Raw genomic sequence first — 21,138 nt, 5'->3', positions numbered from 1 at the left:
TCACAGTTCCTTCACCAAATTATAGTTCCTTAATGAGCAGCTTGTAGCTACGTCAGAGTAACGAGCTCCGCCCACTCGCTGCGCAGCCGGCAGTTCGTTCTCCAGCTCCTTACACTAAATTCCCAAACTGTCATCACCACTGAGCAGCTTTTCAGTCGGCAGCTGAGACAGAAGAACAGCTAAACAACCTGGAATCAGCCAGAAATGAACCCAATACCATTCGCCAAACATGTAGTCTGATCTTCAGAGTCTGACCAAATCAGACTGAGCCATGAAACTGACACAATATCAAGTTCAGCTCAGTTTTGTCTTTTGTTGCCAGATCAATATTAATGTTGTTTTGTTCCAGCCGGTCTGTAAAGCATCTTACAGCCCATTTAGTTTGGCGAATGGTGTTGGGTTCATTTCTGGCTGATTCCAGGTTGTTTAGCTGTTCTTCTGTCTCAGCTGCCGACTGAAAAGCTGCTCAGTGGTGATGACAGTTTGGGAATTTAGTGTCGTCTCATCTTCAGAGTCTGACCAAATCGGCTGTCGGTCAAATGTGATCTTAAAAGTGTCCGTTTTCTGTTTGTGGCAAAGTAAGAAGTAAAAACATTCAAATGTCTTGAGCGTCTCCTACAGCTGTCAAAGTCGTTGATTAGCAATGGTGTCTCAGCGGAGTGATACAGCGTTTGTGAAAAACCTGTGATGTTATGGCGAAATAACAGCACAGTTAGAACACTGCTCAACCAGTCAGCTTGCATGGCCAGAACTAGAACCTGTGTTTGTTTTCTAAGCTAACGAAAACATAGTAGTGACAGGTAATTATACACTAATGAAAAACATGCTATGTACTATATTCCATTTGTGCTAATAGAGCCCCCTTACACACTGTACCTTTAAATGGTTCTTTGCATGGAGAAATGGTTCTTCAGATTGATGGAGGATGTGTTATATGTGGTTCTATATAAAAGCTTTTGGAAAATGCTTCCATATAGCACCAAAAGGGTTCTTCTGTTGTTATGATGTCAAGCTTGCAATAATAGTAGATTCCCTTTTGGTGCTATATAGAAGCATTTTCCAAAAGCTGAAGAACCATTTCTCCACGGAAACAACCATTTAAACATGAAATGGTTCTATATAGGACACATGGATCTAAATAGAACCATTCCCTTTACTAAAGAACCATTGAGGAACCAACAGTGTGGCACTGGCCACCCCTTGTCCAAGCCTCTGTTTCTGTATAAGTCAGTCATTGACATCTAAACAGTAATTCAGAGTCGTTTGATGTGAAATGTGTGAAATGGTTCATTGTAGAAAAACATACTCCGATTCCTTTACAGTGGTGGTGATAGGAACCAAAGGGTTGTGATGTCTGCGATGCAAATATAGACATTCTATTCACACAGTTGTCGCCCCAAACTGTTTAAAATACGTAATATTAATAATTAATTGGTGTTCAGATTAGTTTTCCACTTTTTGTTTTATTGCTCTGAATAAGTGATGTGCTCAGGCTGTGGTTGGTGGTTTGCTGTTGTTTGTGACATTTTGTGGTCGCTATCATGACAAACAGTCACACAAAACAAAACAGACACCGCCAAACAGGGGAAACGAGCCTTCAGAGCATCATTCACCAGAAATAGGAGCAGAAGGCTGGGGGCCTTTAGAGGGACAGGGGTATACTTTCTGTGGCCCTCGTGACTCGAAGATGCATTATCACCATGACTGGATTTTACAAGTCACTTTACAACACTGTGAAGAAAGTTTCTCTACAACAGAGCGTTTCACACCGAACTATTCTGAATGGTTTCATTTAGATCTTAAAAATTACAGAGATACACCGATCAGGCATAACATTATGACCACCTCCTTGTTTCTGAGTGGATCAGACACAGCAGTGCTGCTGGAGCTTTTAAACACCTCAGTGTCGCTGCTGGACTGAGAATAGTCCACCAACCAAAAATATCCAGCCAACAGCGTCCTGTGGGCAGCGTCCTGTGACCACTGATGAAGGACTAGAGGATGACCAACACAAACTGTGCAGCAGCAGATGAGCCATCGTCTCTGACTTTACATCTACAAGGTGGACTGACAAGGTAGGAGTGTCTAATAGAGTGGACAGTGAGTGGACACAGTGTTTAAAAACTCCAGCAGCACTGCTGTGTCTGATCCACCACCCAAATAGTACCTGCTCTGTGAGGGTCCATGGGGGTCCTGACCGCTGAAGAACAGGGTAAAAGGGGGCTAACAAAGTATCAGAGAAACAGATGGACTACAGTCTGTAACTGTAGAACTACAAAGTGCACCTATATAGTAAGTGGAGCTGATTAAATGGACAATGAGCGTAGAAACAAGGAGGTGTCATAATGTTATGCCTGATTAGAGTATATTGAGAAAACACAATCCCCCTTTAAGAGTCAGAGGGCATGTGTGTGTTAACCTGTGTGTGGTGTCAATGTGCTGTGTTACTCAGTGGTCTGTTTTTCGCATTATTGATTTAAAATCAGTACAGCCATAACAATTTATGTAAAAATACCAGATTTAAAATAGCACAGTGTCCAGTGTAGGGTTCTCTGTAGCAGCTGTAGCCAGTCAGCAGCCTGTACATGTTGTCCACACACACACACACACACACACAGACACACACACACACACACTAACAGCAGGCCATGTAGGAGAACAGAGTGAAGGACACAGCACCTCCACACTTTTACTCCCCGTGGGTTCAGCCCAACACCACATGTGTAATATAAATGTGTGGGGGGTGAACAGAGTGAAGACACTGAAAATGGGTTATTTTATATGTTCTTCACAGAAAATGAGCAAAGACCAAGAATCTGAGGCTGAAATAATAATAAATCTCATAATTCTTTTTTTTTTGGTAAATATTGAAAGCGGGTCCCGCAGACCCCAACACCACACAAGGGTTATGACGCTTTGCTGAGGAGCAGGACTGAACGGGCTCTATGATATGACGGCGTTTTAGGGCCACTGTTAATAAAAATAAAACTAGTAGACTTCGAGAATAAAGTCGTAATATTTCGAGATAAAAGTCATAGAATTACGACATGAAAGTGGCATTAATACCAGGAAAGGTCACAATAAAATGAGGGGCGGTGAGTTGGTGGAGTTCTACTTTCATATCGATTCACCCATAAAGAAACACTCAGTCTCCCTGTCTCTCCTGCACATCAGCACCAGCCTGTTATTAGGATAAGAACCGGCTGAAACGGCTGAGCAGGAAACTGTGTTTATCTAGAATAAAGAGCCAGACGGACTCGGACGAAACTGTCTGTCTGTGTTGTTGAAGGAGAATCTCAGGCAGGGTCGTCTACACGGCTATCGGGGGCTCCATCTCCCCCCATTCAGAGAGGGCATGAAGTTTCACAGACAGTGAGAATGATGATCAAAATGATCCACAGAGAGACAGGAGTGAGTGGAGCTCCGGCGCCAGTACAGCAACCGAGACCCCAACGCGTAATGGCAGACCCCTACAGTACAGCAACCCAGACCCCAGTGCGTTATGGCAGCCCCCCTACAGTACAGCAACCCAGACCCCAACGCGTTATGGCAGCCCCCCTACAGTACAGCAACCCAGACCCCAACGCGTTATGGCAGCCCCCCCTACAGTACAGCAGCCCACTTTATCCTCCAAATAGTACAACTTTATTCATAAAATAATACGACTTGTTTTTTCTTGAAATATTACGACTTTTTTTCTTGAAATATTACGACTTTATTCTCGAAATAGTGTGACTTTTTTCTGGAAATATTACGCCTTTTTCTCGACATATTGTTTCTTTATTCTCGAAGTCCACTGTTTTTGTTTGTATTAACAGTGGCCCTAAGACGCCGCCGTACCGTGAGGCTCATCTAACGCCTGAGGAATCTGCATTGCTCTTTAAGCTCCGCGCCTGGCGGGGTCGCTAACGGCGCGACTGCGCTCGGAAGGCGGAACAGACTCGACCCCAAACGCTTGTCATCGTTGTTTTTGTCCCGTGTTTTTGTCCGGTGCCGCTGCTCGGGGGAATGGCTGTCCCGGCGCAGTTAAAAGCGATCCAGCACCACTTACGAACGGCGCAGGAACATGAGAAGAGAGACCCCGTCGTGGCCTATTACTGTGAGTCTAACCCCGGTCGGTCTGACCGCATTAGCCTGTTAGCCGAGTCGACGGAAGGCAGCGTTAGCACGCCAGCTAACTAAGTTAGCTTGTATCCAGGAAACGGCTCACTTCACTTCTGTGAACTGTTGTTGTTTTTATTCAGTAAAATGCCAGTAATTCCATCAGTATCGCCCCAACTCTGTTCTCCTCGCTTGGCTTTGGTTATTTTAATGCTAAGTAAACAACGTAGGTTAACTTTAACGTTATATAACTGCGAAGTTTACTGGCTAGTTTAGTTTGCTGTGTTTTGGCTCTGACTGTCATAAACGTTCATCTAACGTTAGGTTAGCTAGAACGTAGTCTACGTTAAAATACGCCTAATTGATGATTTAAATAGTTATTATTATTTAAATAGTACGAACTATTTCAGGCTGGGCGTTAGCTGGACAGCTGGATTGGTAGTGGCTGTAGCTGGCCAGCTACCTTTGGCAGCTATTTTCATATTGTGATGCCTTAAGAAAACAAAATAAACCCACGAGGCAGCTTCTCACAGCTTATTAACTACTGTTCTTCAGTGTCTCTACATTTGAAATAGTCTCGTAGTCTGTGCTGGTGTTAGTTACAGTCATAGTCATGTGTCTGCGCTACTGAAACACCCCAGTCTTTCGGGCAGGGTGGGTCTGGTTTGGAGTGTGTAGCAGTGGTGAAGTACACAAACCATGTACTTCAGTTAAAGTAGAGAGGTAAAATATTACTCCAGTAAAAGTAGAAGTTCCTCCCTTTAGACCTCCACTTGAGTAAAAGCATAAAAGTATTTTCCCTCAAATGTACTTAAGTATCGAAAGTGAAAGTACTAAAAGATTAATTATGGCTCTGATGTCCTATTATCATTTTTACAACAAGACTCGCTTCATTAACTCAGTTTAGGTGAAAATACTCCAGTGTCTCTCTTGGTAAACCAGTCTTTTAATAGAGTCATTAATTAGTGACGCTGATGACTATTAAAATTATCATGAGCATAAAACACTGAAGGCAAACAGTTTCCATCAGGTAGAACTGAGTGGCTCTGAAATCACTTTTTACAAACAAGCAAAGTTTCAGTTTAAGATTTATTTGCAGCTTAATTACAAGTTTAAGTTTAATAAAAACTTTAAACTCAGATTCACAAATGAGTTTCCTTTACTAAACTGCATCTGTAGGTCTCTGTTCATAAACATAAACTAGACAAAACTAATTTACTATAAAATGAAATAGTGTTTGTATAAATTCGATGTCAGTCACAACTGCATATGAGTACATATTTCTATATTGTGATCTATTTACACAAAGTTAGGTTAGTTCATCATTTATGTTGAATAGACTCTCCCAAAATTTTACGCTGCTGCACTGATGTTGAACCGTGTGCTGCACTGGGTCGGTATGACCAACAGGTCAAAACAAGCTCAAAACAAAGTGACCGCTGTGCCCTGATTGGTGTTCCTGCTTTCGTGCTTCTTTCGTTTTGACGTGTTACGTTTTTATACACACATAAACCAAAAGGAAGGACAGATTTCTCATAATGTAGTGGAGTAAAAAGTGAGATATTTACTTTGAAATGTAGTGGAGTGAAAGTAAAAAGTCACCCAAAATGGAAAACTTCAGTAAAGTACAGATACAGAAAAAACTACTTAAGTACAGAAACAAATTACATTTACTTAGTTACTGTCCACCACTGGTATGTAGAAAGTCATAAGGAAAGGAGAGGAAATGATGGCGTCTTTCGAGCCATAGCTGTGTTATAAGTCATTAAATGCGAGCTGTCTGGTGAGTTGTTAGCACATTTCATTGACCCTAGTTCCCTGACATCGCGGCTAGTTCAATTCTTTGCAATCTACTAGCCCTTAAAGAGGAACTCCACAGACTTTTCGAAAAGAGTCGGCGTAGTTAATTTGCTCAGATGTAAACAGAGTCGTTCAGAGTGGTTTGGTGTGAAACACTCCCTTCCAGAGAAACTTGTTGAGTCAAAATTGTTCACAGTGGTGGTGATAGGAACCAGACGTCCACCTCAAAAAGCTCCATCACAGGAAGGTATTACATGAAGTGTTTAGATATATATGCCGTCTGATGTCTGAGACATTGCTTTGCAATAGTTTTGTGTTTTAAATGTTGGCTTAAAATGTGTTTTAATCCATTCATGGCGAAGGGATACATGCAGAGCGTTGATAGGTAAAATAGTCCCCAAAGAAAACTACATATATATTTTTTTGAGTTATTTCTGTGTTACCATCATCAGCATTATGTAGACTCGTGTAAGTTCACTGGTGGTTCTGGATAGTAAATAAAATGTCTATATTTGTGTTGTAGACATTGCAACCCCTGGCTTCTATCACCACCACTGTAAAGAAATCAGAGTCTGTAAGGTTCTCTACAGTGATCCACCTAACGTCAAACCACTCTAAATGTCAAGGAATTAATTATTTAAATTTTGAAAAATGGTGGAATTCCCCTGTAACTGCATGTTATCAGAATGAGGAACATTTTAGCATATCTCAATATCTCTTTGTTTTTGCCCCACCTTATTTGGGAAAGTCATGGTAGAGTTGCACCTGTAAAAGTAGCCTAATGATTATGTTTATATTTCCTAATTCTTTTTCATTTTTGATCCTTTATTAAAATTGTTGTAAATTACACAGCAAATGTCAGCTCACTTTTTATAATGAGATATTTTTCATGCGATATTAGAGTGAAAATCTCTGCTGTGTGAGGACTAAATATGAGCCTAAAACACTGGAAAAAGTAAGTATGGTGGACAAAGAGGAGTCAAAACTAGTTTTATTACATTTCAACTGGCTTTTGACAGGATTTAACCAGCATTGTGTTGGGGAATTTATGACTGTGACTCATCGAAAGTGTCATTATGTAATGAATGCCTTCTGAAAATGTGCTTCAGAGTGTTTTGAATGGCTTGGATGGGCGTGTCGGGTCACAGGACTTTATTGATTTAAGATTAAGATTAAGTGACCTTTATTAGTCCCACAATGGGGAAATTTCACCTCCGCATTTAACCCATCCGTGCAGTGAAACACCACACACACACTAGTGAAGACACACACTAGGGGGCAGTGAGCACACTTGCCCGGAGCGGTGGGCAGCCCTATCCGCAGCGCCCGGGGAGCAGTTGGGGGTTAGGTGGGCTCAAGGGCACCTCAGTCACGTCCTGTTGGCTCAGGGGATCGAACCCTTCTGGTCGCCAGGCTGGTTCCCTAGCCTCCAGCCCATTACTGCCCCCAGTCATGGGCTGGCGGCATCAGTTTCAGGCATCAGTTTCAAGTCAGTGGTCAGTGCCTTGTACTTAAAAGACGTGTCAGTTAGGGCTGAAAGATTAATCGTTTTTATATCGAAATCGCAGTTTAAGATCGGAAGAGCTGCGATTATTTTTAATTATAGGCTACAGTCTTAAAAAGGGTTCTTTAAAAAGATGGTTCTTTAGTAAAGACAGTCATTCCATATAGAACCAAGAACACTCAACGACCCATTCGCATGCTTAAAAAGTTTGTTGCATGGTGAAATGGTTCCTAAAACTGATGGAGAATGTGTTGTGTAGAGTTCTTGATAGAACCAAAAAGGGTTCTACTATTGTTATGACGTCAAACTTGTAACAATAGAAGAACACTGCGGTGCTATGTAGAACCCTTTTCAAAAAGGTGCTATATAGATCCATATACAACGCATTCTCCATCAATCATTGAGTGTTTATGGTTCTGTATAGAACCATTGTCTTGGCTAAAGAACCCTTGAAGAACCATCATTTTTAAGTGTGAGCATTAGCAAAGACATTGTTTTAGGTTTTAAGAGGGGAAACTGAACCTAATAAGAGTTTGGGAAATGCCTCTAGGTGAGTTAGACCAATCAGAGGCAACCAAACCTACGTGTGTTGTGACATCACAACCACAGCTTACTGGCAGTTTGGCGCGCTACGTTCAGGGGTCGAGCCTCAAGCCAGAAGAGGTGGATATTCTGGTCTTCTTGGCCAAAATAAATCAGGCTGGAATCGCTATTTATACAAAATCGCAATTTAAATCGCAGTCGCAATATTAGTCGGAAAAATCGCAATTAGATATTCTCCCCAAATCGTTCAGCCCTAGTGTCAGTGTTAATTTAGTTAGTGCTTTAAAGCTCATCATCAGTCGTCCTGCCTTGTTGTTAGGGTTTGGATTTGGTGGTTATAGGGATACTTGAGATCAGGGCTGAAAGATTAATCATTTCATATCGAAATTGCAGTTTAAGACAATTTTCGCAATTTTTAAATCGCAAGAGCTGCAGTTTTCTTGAATTGTAGCCTGCACTAGGGCTGGGCGATAAAACGATAACAATAAGTATCGCGATAACTTTTCCTCGATAGAGCGATAAGACAGGTTCGATAAATGTTCAATATAATACACCATTCTCACACTTCCACGTTTTAGCGAAAGCCCTGGTGGCGTTTTCTACTGCAAGGAAAGCGACACTACTCTGCTGTCGCCAGGAGAGGGCGCACTTCCGAGTTTTTCGACTTGATTAGAGAGGGAGGGGGCCACGAGTAAAAAAAGGGTCGCCAAATATACTTTAGCAACGGCTGAAACGCGGAGTTTTACAGTCCCTGTTTGAGTGGAGCGACCGGCGATCTGTTCTCCTGTCTTACAGTGTGAGTGACGAGGTCAGTGGTGTAACTACTGTCCTACAGCGAACTCACCTCTTTCTGTACATCCTAACAACTTTAGCGGTGTTAAATCACGTCTGCAGCGCCGTGTTACAGAACCAAACCGTCATATTTCAGTATTAGTGCATTCTCGAGCAACGAAAGTGAAAGAAAGAAGTGGTTCATGTTCGAGAGTAAACTGAGGAAGCTGTGAGGCACTGGAGAGCGGGAGAGCGCTGTCTCTCCAGGCTAGCTGTTTTTAGCTGCTGGCTAGTTGAAGCGGCGCTCCGGCACAACACGGTGAATTGATGATACTGTAGATCAAACAAGACACAAAATCACCGCTTTCAGTTTAAACATGCCTAAAAGGAGGACTCTGTGACTGGTGTGAGAGATTCACACTGCAGATAATGCTTTTACACAGCGAGCGTCAGATATACTGCGGTTCACCCCTCAAACTACTGCGATAGCATAGAGAAACCCAGCCGTCTAGCTGGTGTCTGAATACTGTAATCTGCTCTGACATGGATGTGGTAGGAGTGACCGCAGTGACCTACCGAACCGAGCTGACGTTGTTGAGAAACTAAAGAGTTCAGCTCTGTTGTTGGCCACTTGTTCAGCGTTTGTAGCGGGGTAGCCGAGCGCTCGTCACCAGACAGATAAAATAATCTGTTTTCTTTCTTAAATTATGACTATTACAAAAATTGCACCTGTGCTTTTCAAGCTGATAAAAACAGCTCAGAAACTTTCTCCCACTGTCCCAAGACAGATTAGTGAAATGTTCCACTGTTTGCCGAGTGTTTGTCATGATCGGACCATAAGTGATAGTTTAACACCACAGTTAACCACCCAGGAGCAAAATCAGCCTTCAAACGTGAAAGAAATCATGATTTGACATTTATCGCGATATGTATCGATATCGAACGATATGAATTTTGTTTATCATGATAACGTTTTTGGCCATATCGCCCAGCTCTAGCCTGCACTCTTAAAAAAATATATTTAATCAAGGTTTTTTTAAAAATGGTTCTTTAGCAAAGACGGTCATTCCATACAGAACCATGAACACTCAGACTCATTTGCATGCATAAAAAGTTCTTTGCATGGTGAAAAGGTTCTTCAGATTGGAGAACGTGTTGTATGTGGTTCTGTATTGCATCAAAAAGGGTTGGTACTGTTACTTTGTTGCTTGTTGATGTCAAGCTTGTTACAAGAAGAACATTTTGGTCCTATAGAGAACTCTTTTCAAAAAGGTTCTGTATAGAACCATAAGCAACACATTCTCCATCACTCTGAAGAACCATTTCACCGCGCAGAGAACGTTTTATGCATGCAAAAGGATTGCTGAGTCCTTATGGTTCTACATAGAACAGTTATTTTTACTAAAGAACCCTTGAAGAACCATCTTAAAAGATAGTTTGAAGTTTTAAGAGGGGAAACGGAACCTACTAAGAGTTTGGGAAATGCCTGTAGGCGAGTTAGAACAATCTGAGGCAACCAAACGTCCAAGTGTTGTGACATCAAAACCACAGCTTACTGGCAGTTTGATACACTGCATTCAGGGGTCGAGCCTCAGAATCTCAATTTTATATACATATATATATATATATATATATATATATATATATATATATATATTAGGGGTGGGAATCTTTAGACACCTCACGATTCAATTCAATTACGATTCAGATGCTGCGATGCGATTATAAAACGATTATCGATGCATCTTTTTTCTCTACACAGGATTTCTATCTTCCTACTGTCTGAGGACTTGGTAGTTTTAAAGCAAAGTATTTGTAATGATCCATAATGTAAATGCATTACAGATCATTACAAATACTTTGCTTTAAATATCAAAAATATCTTTTATTAATAAATCAAATGGAAGTGATGTGGCAAGTGAACTAGCAGGCTCTCATTCAGAGACGCTGCTGCCGCTCATCTGCAATAAAATGCGCTGTTACCCTGAAATAAGATCCAGTGGTGATGGGTGTCCACGCAGCGCGTTACAGCCGTCCTTCCCGTCTTCTTTAGTGATCTTATAACTTCGGTTTTGGTCTCGTTGTAGAGAGTGTGTGTGTGTGTGTGTTGGGGGGGGCGGCTCCAAAGTGTGCAGCATAGCGCGAAAGCCCTGGTTCTCAACGACCGAGAACAGACAGCAGACAGCAGGTCACACAGCCCCGAGGTCTGGCCTCGCCAGTAGCGAACGAAAACAGAGATTAAGACGAACATTTGGAGACTTATTCGCATTTATAAGCAGCGCGGTTGGTTAAATCTGCTGAGAGACTGTCTTTCTCTAAAAAGTTGCGAAAATGAACTCGCTTCTCTTTCGAATTTTCCCGTTCCACCTTAAATGGTGCAGCAGTTACATTCGGCGCCTAAGGCAGAATTTAAGGTGGAACGGGAAAATTAGAACGAGAAGCCGGCGAATGAGAAGCGACTTCAGCCTCGTAAAACAGCCGGACGCTGAGACATTTTACAAGAAACTCTTCTAGTTTTGAAGAAAGGTTTTCTGGCGGAGATGAGAGGAAAGCGGCGATAGCTGAAGCTTAAAGCAGAGCGGAGTAAATCTGCGCTCTCGTTTATATTTTTAGCCCATACTGAACATTAAATGTTGTGGCTCCGAAGGTGGTTTGACTTTGTTGAAAGGCAAAATGTCTCTTCTTATCATTTGTGTTGTGACTCCTGATCAAACCTGGCTTTAATGCAGAGGGAGCAATTTATATCGCAGTCGCAATATTAGTCGAAAAAAACTGCAATTAGATATTTTCCACAAATCGTTCAGCCCTACTTGAGATTAATGCTGTGTTAATGTAGTAGCGAGAATCGGTGGTGTTTATCTTCGGGAATTCAATCAGACTGAATTGGAGAAGGCAGAGTTTACGTTGCTATGTGAAGGTTTCTGTTTGGCTGGGTAAAGAATGAGAACTTAATGCTAAATACAGAGTGTCCCAAAAAAATTGACATCATTTAAGATGTGAATATCTGAGTAACTACATGTCCTGGCAAACGAAATTAAACAGGCTTCTTGTTGAACAACACAAGGTTTATTTATCAAAATTGGAACAAGAAATTCTGAGGGATGTAGATTTTATAACCGATTTCACAGCTTCACAAATGTAATATCTTCCGATACTGGTGGTCGTCCAGACCCCTCTGTCCTGCACAGACAGCCTTCCTCTTTGAATTTTCTGTGCCGTGTCCAAATCTGCTGTCCGGTTGGTGCATTTTTATTGAATTTTCTCTAAAATGTACGCTGCACACTCCTGTCTGACTGTGTTTGAGCATATTCTAACACATAAAATCCCTTTTCATTTCTAGTGAACGTCATTCTTCAACCTGGAAATAAACATTAAAAATTAAACTTGGTTTGTTTTTACACATTTTGTTAAAATTTGAGATCATTTGAGGGAGAATTGGCTGTTATTAGACGACGAAATGATGTCAGTTTTTTTGGGACACCCTGTATTTACATTCACGGCTGTGGGACTTCTTTTTAAAGCTTTAAAGAGTTTTTTTTAGGTTAAAGTTTTGAATCGGATGAAGTCATTCCACCTAACCTGCTCCAGATACCCAGGTTATTGTTGCTGGTGTGTTGAGCACAGTATTCTTTATTTTAGCATATTTGTATTCTTATTTAGGTCTGGACTGTGTTGAATACATCATCTTCCAGAACTATTGCAAACCCTGATAAGAGCAAAGAAGACCATAAAATGCTTTGTGGTTTGTCAGTTTTGTATAAATAATGATTCCAGCCTGATTTATTTTGGCCAGGAAGACCAGAATATCCACCTCTTCTGGCTTGAGGCTCGACCCCTGAACGTAGCGCACCAAACTGCCAGTAAGCTGTGGTTGTGATGTCACAACACACAGAGGTTTGGTTGCCTCGGATTGGTCTAACTCACCTTAAGGAATCTGCCCTTTCACTGAGTTAGTTTTACATGCACTTAATAATCCAATAATTGAAGAAAATCAGATTTTGTCAGTAATTCCGATCAATCAACATGTTTACATGCATAATCAGTAATCAGATAATGGGGAAACTCTGGGTCTACATGAGTCAGACAGTAATCAGATTTCTGCTTTGTAACCAGCCAATAAACTTACAGAAGAAGACGCGACATAAACATAATGTAAAACTCAAACTTCATGACTTTTTTTATTTATTTATTTTTTTTTAACATTGCGCCGCTTTACCTGAAAATATGAACATACATCATCTAAAAGATGAAGAATATTTAAATCCTTTATTTCGTCTTTGGTTTCAGAGCCGCTCCGAAAGTGTTTTGCTGCGTCTCGCTGCTGGAGTTTTTAAACACTGTGTCCACTCACTGTCCACTCTATTAGACACTCCTACCTTGTTGGTCCACCTTGTAGATGTAAAGTCAGAGACGATAGCTCATCTGCTGCTGCACAGTTTGTGTTGATCATCCTCTAGTCCTTCATCAGTGGGCACAGGACGCTGCCCACAGGACGCTGCCCACAGGACGCTGCCCACAGGACGCTGCCCACAGGACGCTGCCCACAGGACGCTGCCCACAGGACGCTGTTGGCTGGATATTTTTGGTTGGTGGACTATTCTCAGTCCAGCAGCGACACTGAGGTGTTTAAAAGCTCCAGCAGCAGTCTGATCCACTCGCACCAGCGCAACACACACTAACACCCTGAAGAACCATCTTTTTTTAAGAATCTTGATGATCTTTTGTAAGATTGTAGGCTTTAATTTTAAAAAATTGTAGCTCTTGTGATTTAAAAAACTTTTTCCGGTGGGTTTATTCCAGCTCCGTCTGTTTGAACCTTCTTGCCTTGTTTTATAAACCTCTGTGATTATATAGAGTTCATAATTTCACAGATCATTTGTGTATTATGTCATCGTCCCTGTGTTGATGGATGACTCAGTGTTTCTGGTCTGCGTGTCACGTCATATCAATACCTATAAATAGTGAAGCAGGAAGTCGTGAATGATCACTCTTTTTTCTGAGGTATGCTTTACAAAGGTGAAATATGAATGGAAATATTGCATTTCATCGTAAGAAAATGGTCATAAAACCCTTTTCCTTTAGGTTTTTAGCTCATCTTTGCCAGGGACTTCATGGAGAACACTGTATGTGTTATATATGTATATATTTTGTGTGTTTATAAAAAGAATTATGTAAAGTCTTTCATATTCCTCAGACCTGGACAGTTTAAAGTTCTCAAATCTGCTGGAAAATGGCTTTAGAGTTAAATGGTACAACATTTACACACTAATGTTCAACCCCATCAAATCATTTAAACCCTGTATTTAATTGAAAATAGTACAAAGACAACATATCGAATGTTGAAACTGAGAAATTTTATTGTTTTTTGAAAAATATTTGCCCATTTTGAATTTGATGCCAACAACACGGTCCAAAACAGTTGGGACGGGGGCAACAAAAGACTGGTAAAGTTGTGTAATGCTAAAAAAAAACACCTGGTGGTTGACTGAACAGGTCAGTAACATGATTGGGTATAAAAGAGCATCTCAGAGAGGCGGAGTCTTTCAGAAGTAAAGATGAGGAGGGGTTCACCACTCTGTGAAAGACTGAAATAGTGCAACAATTCAAGAATAATGTTTCTCAGCATAAAATAGCAAAGAACTTCTGCTTTTCATCATCTATGGTACATAATATCATTAAAAGATTCAGAGAATCTGGAGAAATCTCTGTATGTAAGGGACAAGGCCAAAAACCAGTATTTGCTGGCGGTGATCTTTGGGCACTGCATTAAAAACAGACATGACTCTTTAGTGGAAATCACTGCATGGGCAGTGAAACATGAAGAAGAAACCGTATATAAACAGGATCCAGAAACACTGCCACCTTCTCTGGGCCTGAGCTCATTTACAATGGACTGAGGTGAAGTGGAAAAGTGTCCTGTGGTCCGACGATTCAACAATTGAAATTCTTTTTGGAAATCATGGACACTGTGTGCTCCGGGCTAAAGACCACCCAGCTTGTTATCAGTGCACAGTTCTAAAGCCAGTATTCATGATGGTATAGGGGAGCATTAGTGCACCTGGCATGGGTGACGTGCACATCTGTGAAGGCACCATTAATGCTGAACGATATATACATGTTTTGGCCACATATGCAGCCGTCCAGATGACGTCTTTTTAAGGGAAGGCCTTGATTATTTCAGCAAGACAATGTCAAACCACATTCTGCATGTATTACAGCAGCATTGCTCCATATTAAAAGAGTCAGGGCGCTAAACTGACCTGCCTGCAGTCCAGACCTGTCACCACTGATAACATTTGGCACATTATAAAATGAAAAATACGACAAAGGAGACTCTGAACTGATGAGCAGCTGAAATCCTGTATCAAACCAGAACGAGAAAACATTTCACTTTCTAACTCCAGCAGTGTCTCCTCAGTTCCCAAACACTTACAGAGTGTTAAAAGAAGAGGTGATGAAGCACAGTGGTAAACAGGCCCCCGTCCCAACTTTTTTGGAACGTGTTTTTGGCATCAAATTCAAAATGGGCATATATTTTTCAAAAAACATTTTTGATATGTTCTCTTTGTAGTATTTTCCTTTAAAAATGTGGTTTACATGATTTACACATCATTGCATCCTATTTTTATTTACATTCTGCACAGCGTCCCAACTTTGTTGGAAATGGGGTTGTATAATAATGAGACTTAATATACATATTAAACTACAGGGATGTCAGATATTATCACCACAATGAAAATGTAGGTAAGCTCTGAACTTATTGTTGTATTTATTTTATTTATTTATTAAGTTTAGCCTGTGTTCTCAAATCTGTAAGGATTTTTTTCAACTTATACACCTGAGAAATGCCTGGATGGCATCAAAACCAACACTGGTGTTATCACAGTGTCACAGAGTAAAGATCGCCCCTGTTTAGACTATCATTTTTATAGCTTTGCTTTCTGATGAAAGGAATGAATAATATCATTTAAAGGTGAAGATAAAGAAAATGTCATATTCTATTCAATGATATTCTGTCTGGCTAGTCTGTATTTAACTATTCGTCAAATTTTAGTCTGATTTTTAACATGTTAGTTAGGTTGAGCTATGAGGGCTCAGCTATTATCTGATATTATCACAGTGTGAAACTAATTACCCACTGCAAATGAGCTGTTATTAAGCCAGAAGGCCTTTGCTGATTTTTATTGTTAAGTCCTTCTCTCAGCTGAGCTGTTCAGTGTAGTGTATCACTCTGAATAGCTTCCTTTCAGAGAGGCGGCTGATGCCGTGTGCCACTGGAGGTCAGCATTTTTCTCCGAGTGATTCAGGCCTTGTGCGCAGACTTGCTGCTGATGCAGTGGTTTCTTTTACTTTGGAAACGTTCATGGTCTCTTTTCTTCACATCACTTTTCTACTAAAGTTGAAAAGAGTTATGAAATTGGAGAAAGTGAAGGATGACTCACGTTATGCCTGAGTTTTTCCTTTTTGTTAACGGCAAGTCTTTTGGAACTGACTTGCTGTTTAGCAGACCTGGTGGTTCAAAAACGCACTTCGTCATATTCTTTACTTCATAACTTTCATATTTCATAAGCTTCATTCAAAAGGTGGGGGTCATATGAGAGCTGTAGCCTTCTTCTTTCCAGTCAAATAGATGAGCAATGTAGTTTTAAACCTTTATAATACAAGAAGCTGAATGTCAACCCATTTTTTCCACAAATCTGAGCTGTAAACTGGATCTCGGATGGCGTCTCCTCAGTGATCTGCTCTGTAAAAATTATTTTTATTAAAAAATACAAAGAGCATCTAAGATTTTTGGCTTTCAGCAGTAAATTGTAATCATATAGCAATATGTTTGATCATAAAACACATTTTCTGTTAATTTGAGGGGAACTTTTACAAAAAAAAAACCCAAAAAATGTATGTTTATTTCATGCAGTAACTGAGTTGCAGTTCATATTTCATAAGCTTCATTCAAAGGGTGGGTGTCATTTGAGAGCTGTAACTGTCTTCTTTCCAGTTAAATCGAAAGGTAATGCAGTTTTAAAACTTTATAATACAAGAAGCTGAAATTTGACCCATTTTTTCCACAAATCTGAGCTGTAAACTGGATCTCGGATGGCGTCTCTTCAGTGGTATACTCTGTTAAAATTACTATTATTAAAAAAAATACAAAGAGCATCTAAGATTTTTGGCTTGAGCATCTAAGATGTTTATGATCATAAAACTCATTTTCTGTTAATTTCAAGGGAGCTTTTACAAAAAAAATAAATAAATAAAATAAAAATGTACATTTATTTCATGCAGGTCCTGAATAATGTGCCTTATGATTCGGTCATGTAAATTCAGATGGAAAAACCGAAATATACCCACGAGCATAAGAGGCACTGAAATAGGAAGTTGCTCAGTTGTTTAGCATTAAGAATGCATCACATTACCAAAGTCTGTAACCCTAATGAGGTGAAAATCTCGCTAGTTAGTAGCAGCCATGAATGTTGGGCCCAAAAATGTGTGTTTTCAGTTTTCAGGTATGCTGTAAAATAGTCAGAAAGTTCTGTTTGAGGCTGTTTTCTTCTGTATGCTGCTTCTTTGGCGGAGTCCAAGTGGCCGGACTGCCGCTGTGCTGTAAACCTATGGAAAAGGCGCCTCTTTGACATTGTTTTCCCTCCTGCTCCCTGGACTTCGTCCAGTCCTCGAACTGAAGCTGCAGCGGCATAATGAGATCCTTGTAGTGGGGCAGGCCGAGTGCGCGGGCTGGCATTCCTGAATATACAATTCTGTCCTTACTGCAGATGTCAGTGAAAATACTCACGTTTGTCCCCACAAGACGTCCGTCAAACGTCAAGCTTACGCTGGAGCTTTTTTTTTTCGCCTGAGCTGCAAGTAGGCGACTCAGATTGTTGTGCCAACATGTTAGAGAGCACTGATGGCTGCCCTTCGAGTGTTGATGACCATTCTTTGCCTATTAGTAATCCATTGTTATTGGGGCCTCACTGTATATCGCTTTCTAATCCCAATATTGGCCTTTGCAATACTAATATTGCAGGACTGCAATCTGCAAATGAGCCCTATGTGTTGTTTCTGGGTGCCAGATGAAAATAATTGACATTATTTTCTTGTTTAAAGAAAAATATGGATTATTGATTATATAGACCCCCAACCCATCCCCTGCCTTTGGCTTGCGTGCTCCAGAATTGTTGATTTGATGAAAATCATACATCGATCAGGCATAACATGATGACCACCTCCTTGTTTCTACACTCATTGTCCATTTTATCAGCTCCACTTACTGTATAGGTGCACTTTGTAGTTCTACAGTTACAGACTGTAGTCCATCTGTTTCTCTGATACTTTGTTAGCCCCCTTTTACCCTGTTCTTCAGTGGTCAGGACCCCCATGGACCCTCACAGAGCAGGTACTATTTGGGTGGTGGGTCATTCTCAGCACTGCAGTAACACTGACGTGGTGGTGGTGGTGTGTTAGTGTGTGTTGCGCTGGTCTGAGTGGATCAGACACAAGGAAGGAATGAATATTATTTGATTTATGTTCTGTATTGACAGGTTTGCACTTCCAGCTTTTATCCTTTTGTCCATCAACAAATGACGAAACCAAAACAAAAATGTAAATTTTTTTTTTTCTTTCTTCAAAACATTCCAGTTATAAAACATCTTGTCTTCTGCCTAAAGTCAAAAATGTGGTATTGATTAAAACTTTATAATCTGCGCCACAGGCAGAATTGAGCTGCTCGTTTCATTGAGCTACAAGGGAGGAATATCAGATTACACCCTGCTTTTGTTGGCTTCTGAGGGAAATATCCAAGAATGTGATAGCAGTCTGGACTGTTGTTCAGGTGTAATTGTCATGTAAAGGCAAACCAAAGTCATAATTTTGGCAAGTTAAGCAAAAATAGTGTAGAATGGTGTCCTCAGTTGATTTTAGGAGAAGTCTGCTGTGTTTCATCTGACATCTGAGTCTGCTTACTCAACAGCAGGACAGTGAAGAAGTCGCTGAAACATCTTTGTTTGCTTCCAGCCTTTTCGTAGAGCTGAAGCACAGAAGACGGGTGTCAAACTTAGAGAAAAGTAGGACAGCCTCTCACACACTGGAGAGATAAAAGAAAAAAATCTACCAATGGCAAAGGCTGAAGTGGATTCCAATTTATTTTATTTTATTTTAATTTTCATGGCAGCGTGTTCTGAATGGCCTCAGTGTTGCATTGTTTCAGACGAGGAAAGTTGGACGTTGAGCAGTTCGGGCGTCACGGCATTACAAAGGAGTACTTTGTTGCTGTATGCTGTGATCTGCAGTGATGGACATCAGACCTCTGCAAATTGGTCCCCGTGGCAGCGGAAGTGGGTTATTCTTAAAGAAAGAAAAAAAAATGACGGGAGATTTGGCAAATTGAGCTTTTTCCCCATTTTGGCGTTTTCTTGTTCCGAATGATGGACAAATTTCACCCTTTGTTTTCCTGCTCCTGCAGTTTTGTTTGACTGTTATGTTGAGATGGTACAGCATGTTTTATTTCTATTAAACCTTTTTCAGAGAAGCTTTTCGCTTTTTTTCTTTTTTATTTGTTCTTTACGTGCCGATCACTCTTGGCTCGCTGTCGATTGGAGCTGGTAGTTGATATTTATTGATTGTGTTGCAGCAGTAAGATTATTGGTCTCCTTTAATCCAGGATCACTTCCTCCAGATTGCTCTGGCTGAATGCGGATCATTGCAATTGAACGACGGCCACTGCTGCTGAGAGCGGCAGTGGTTCAAATTAAGCCTGTAAAGTGTTCGAATCAGATATCTTTGTCCAGAATCTTGCAGTGTGAATAGTGAGAGGGAGGGGTACCACTCGAAAATATGACTACGCTTATAAACGGTTTGTGAAGGGTTATAATGTTTATTATTGATTATTTGTTAGGTCCTAAAGACCTTAAAGTCATTAATAAGCATTTAAAACACATAAATAAAAAGGGTAACAATGGCCTGTTTGTTTAACAGTCAACTCGAACTCATTTATACTGTCGAACGTCAGATTTTGATGTTTACTGATTTTACTTTGTCTTCATAAGTCAGCATTAAACTTGTCAGCTTCAACACACATTTACATTCATCAGATGTTACAGCTCACTTTTGCCCTTTTTGTTAACGTGTTTAATAGCAATTAATTAACTGCTTATTAAAGATTAATGAAGTGTTTATGATCTAACTAATAACCATTAACAATTAAACCATTTATAAACACTTTATAAAAGGTCTTATTTCAAAGTGTTACCGAGGGAGGGATGATAAATGATACGATGAAGGTAAAAACTTTATTGCTCACAAGTTTTATATTAGTTTTCATAGCCTGGTCCAGCCTGATAGTCCACATATTGAGTGTCCTGCCTTAAAATTGCATAGGTAGATGCCATGTAACGGACAGAAAAATCAGCTGCTGACCTCAGACTAACTTTCGAGAGTGGATGTTCTGTATTGCGCTATTTTCCCAGATCAGAAACTCTCCTTTTGGGTTTAATGCGAGTTTTTTTAAACGAAAAGTAGGACGCTAAATTAACAGCTGAAATTATCAGGTGAAGGTTTGAATATCGGGACCAATAATGATCATTACATTAGGTTTGGACAATATGACTTATGTTTTCTCGTTAGCGTTAGGGATGCACCAAAATTTCAGCTGCCAGTAACGTTCAGAATCGGCACTTTTGGTTTTCGGACGAATAAGGAAAAACGTTGAATAGGTCTTCAATGAAATTGAACACTTAACAAATCATTTGAATAATGATGAAAATGAGAGTGTTTAAAAATGGTGTTCTGTTTTCTTCGCTTTCGTGCGAGAGTATTTTTTTACAATATGTCATAATTAATGGTTAATATATTGGCCACCAATATATGCTCTCCTATTACTGTACGTACATTTAAGAGACATTTTCTTCAGCATGATAATCCACTGGAACTGTTATGACTCCTTCTAAAATACCTTCTTAATGTCTAGCAGCTTAATATTCGTGGAGAAAACCCAGTAGAGACTTCTAAATTTGTCCAACTGTGCAACCAGAAGCTACTGTAATAGTAACAAGGCTGCTAGTGAGAAGAGATTTAATTCATCAGCTAATTATTTGTACGGTGCAGTTAGTCACCTGTTTTAAATAACGTTCTCTCTTTAATGGGTTCTGTTTTTTTTTTTAATAGGTTGTTTTGAAAGAGTGAAAGTTGTTACAAGCAGGTAAACACACTTATAGAGGGTGATTCAAAGAGATTCATCCGATTCCAAAGCGCCAAATTTTTACGACCGTGAGGCGTCTAGGAACCAATCATAATCCAATTGAAAGAGGGGCTCATAGAGTTTCTGACTGTCAGTGGAAGATGGCTCCCTTCAGTCTGAGAGGAGATGAGACCCCTGAGCAGAAAGCGTTCTGCGTTCTCCACTTCAATAAGAGTGAATCCGTCATAAC

General features: G+C 40.3%; 1 protein-coding gene across 1 annotated transcript in view; it reads left to right on the top strand.

The window, feature by feature from the left end:
- The first annotated feature begins 3,897 nt into the window (after window positions 1–3,897).
- The window catches only part of vta1 (vesicle (multivesicular body) trafficking 1), a 69,191-nt gene continuing 51,950 nt past the window's right edge, over window positions 3,898–21,138 (top strand). The window contains exon 1 of the mRNA XM_036581227.1: window positions 3,898–4,099. Coding sequence (XP_036437120.1) covers window positions 4,009–4,099 — 91 coding nt within the window. The 5' untranslated portion in view covers window positions 3,898–4,008. The remainder of the gene's footprint in view (window positions 4,100–21,138) is intronic.

The sequence above is a fragment of the Colossoma macropomum genome, unplaced genomic scaffold, assembly GCF_904425465.1.
Source record: "Colossoma macropomum unplaced genomic scaffold, Colossoma_macropomum, whole genome shotgun sequence".
NCBI classification, from domain to species: domain Eukaryota; kingdom Metazoa; phylum Chordata; class Actinopteri; order Characiformes; family Serrasalmidae; genus Colossoma; species Colossoma macropomum.
Note: the sequence above shows the minus strand (reverse complement) of the source record. Positions and strands in the feature narration are given on the sequence as shown.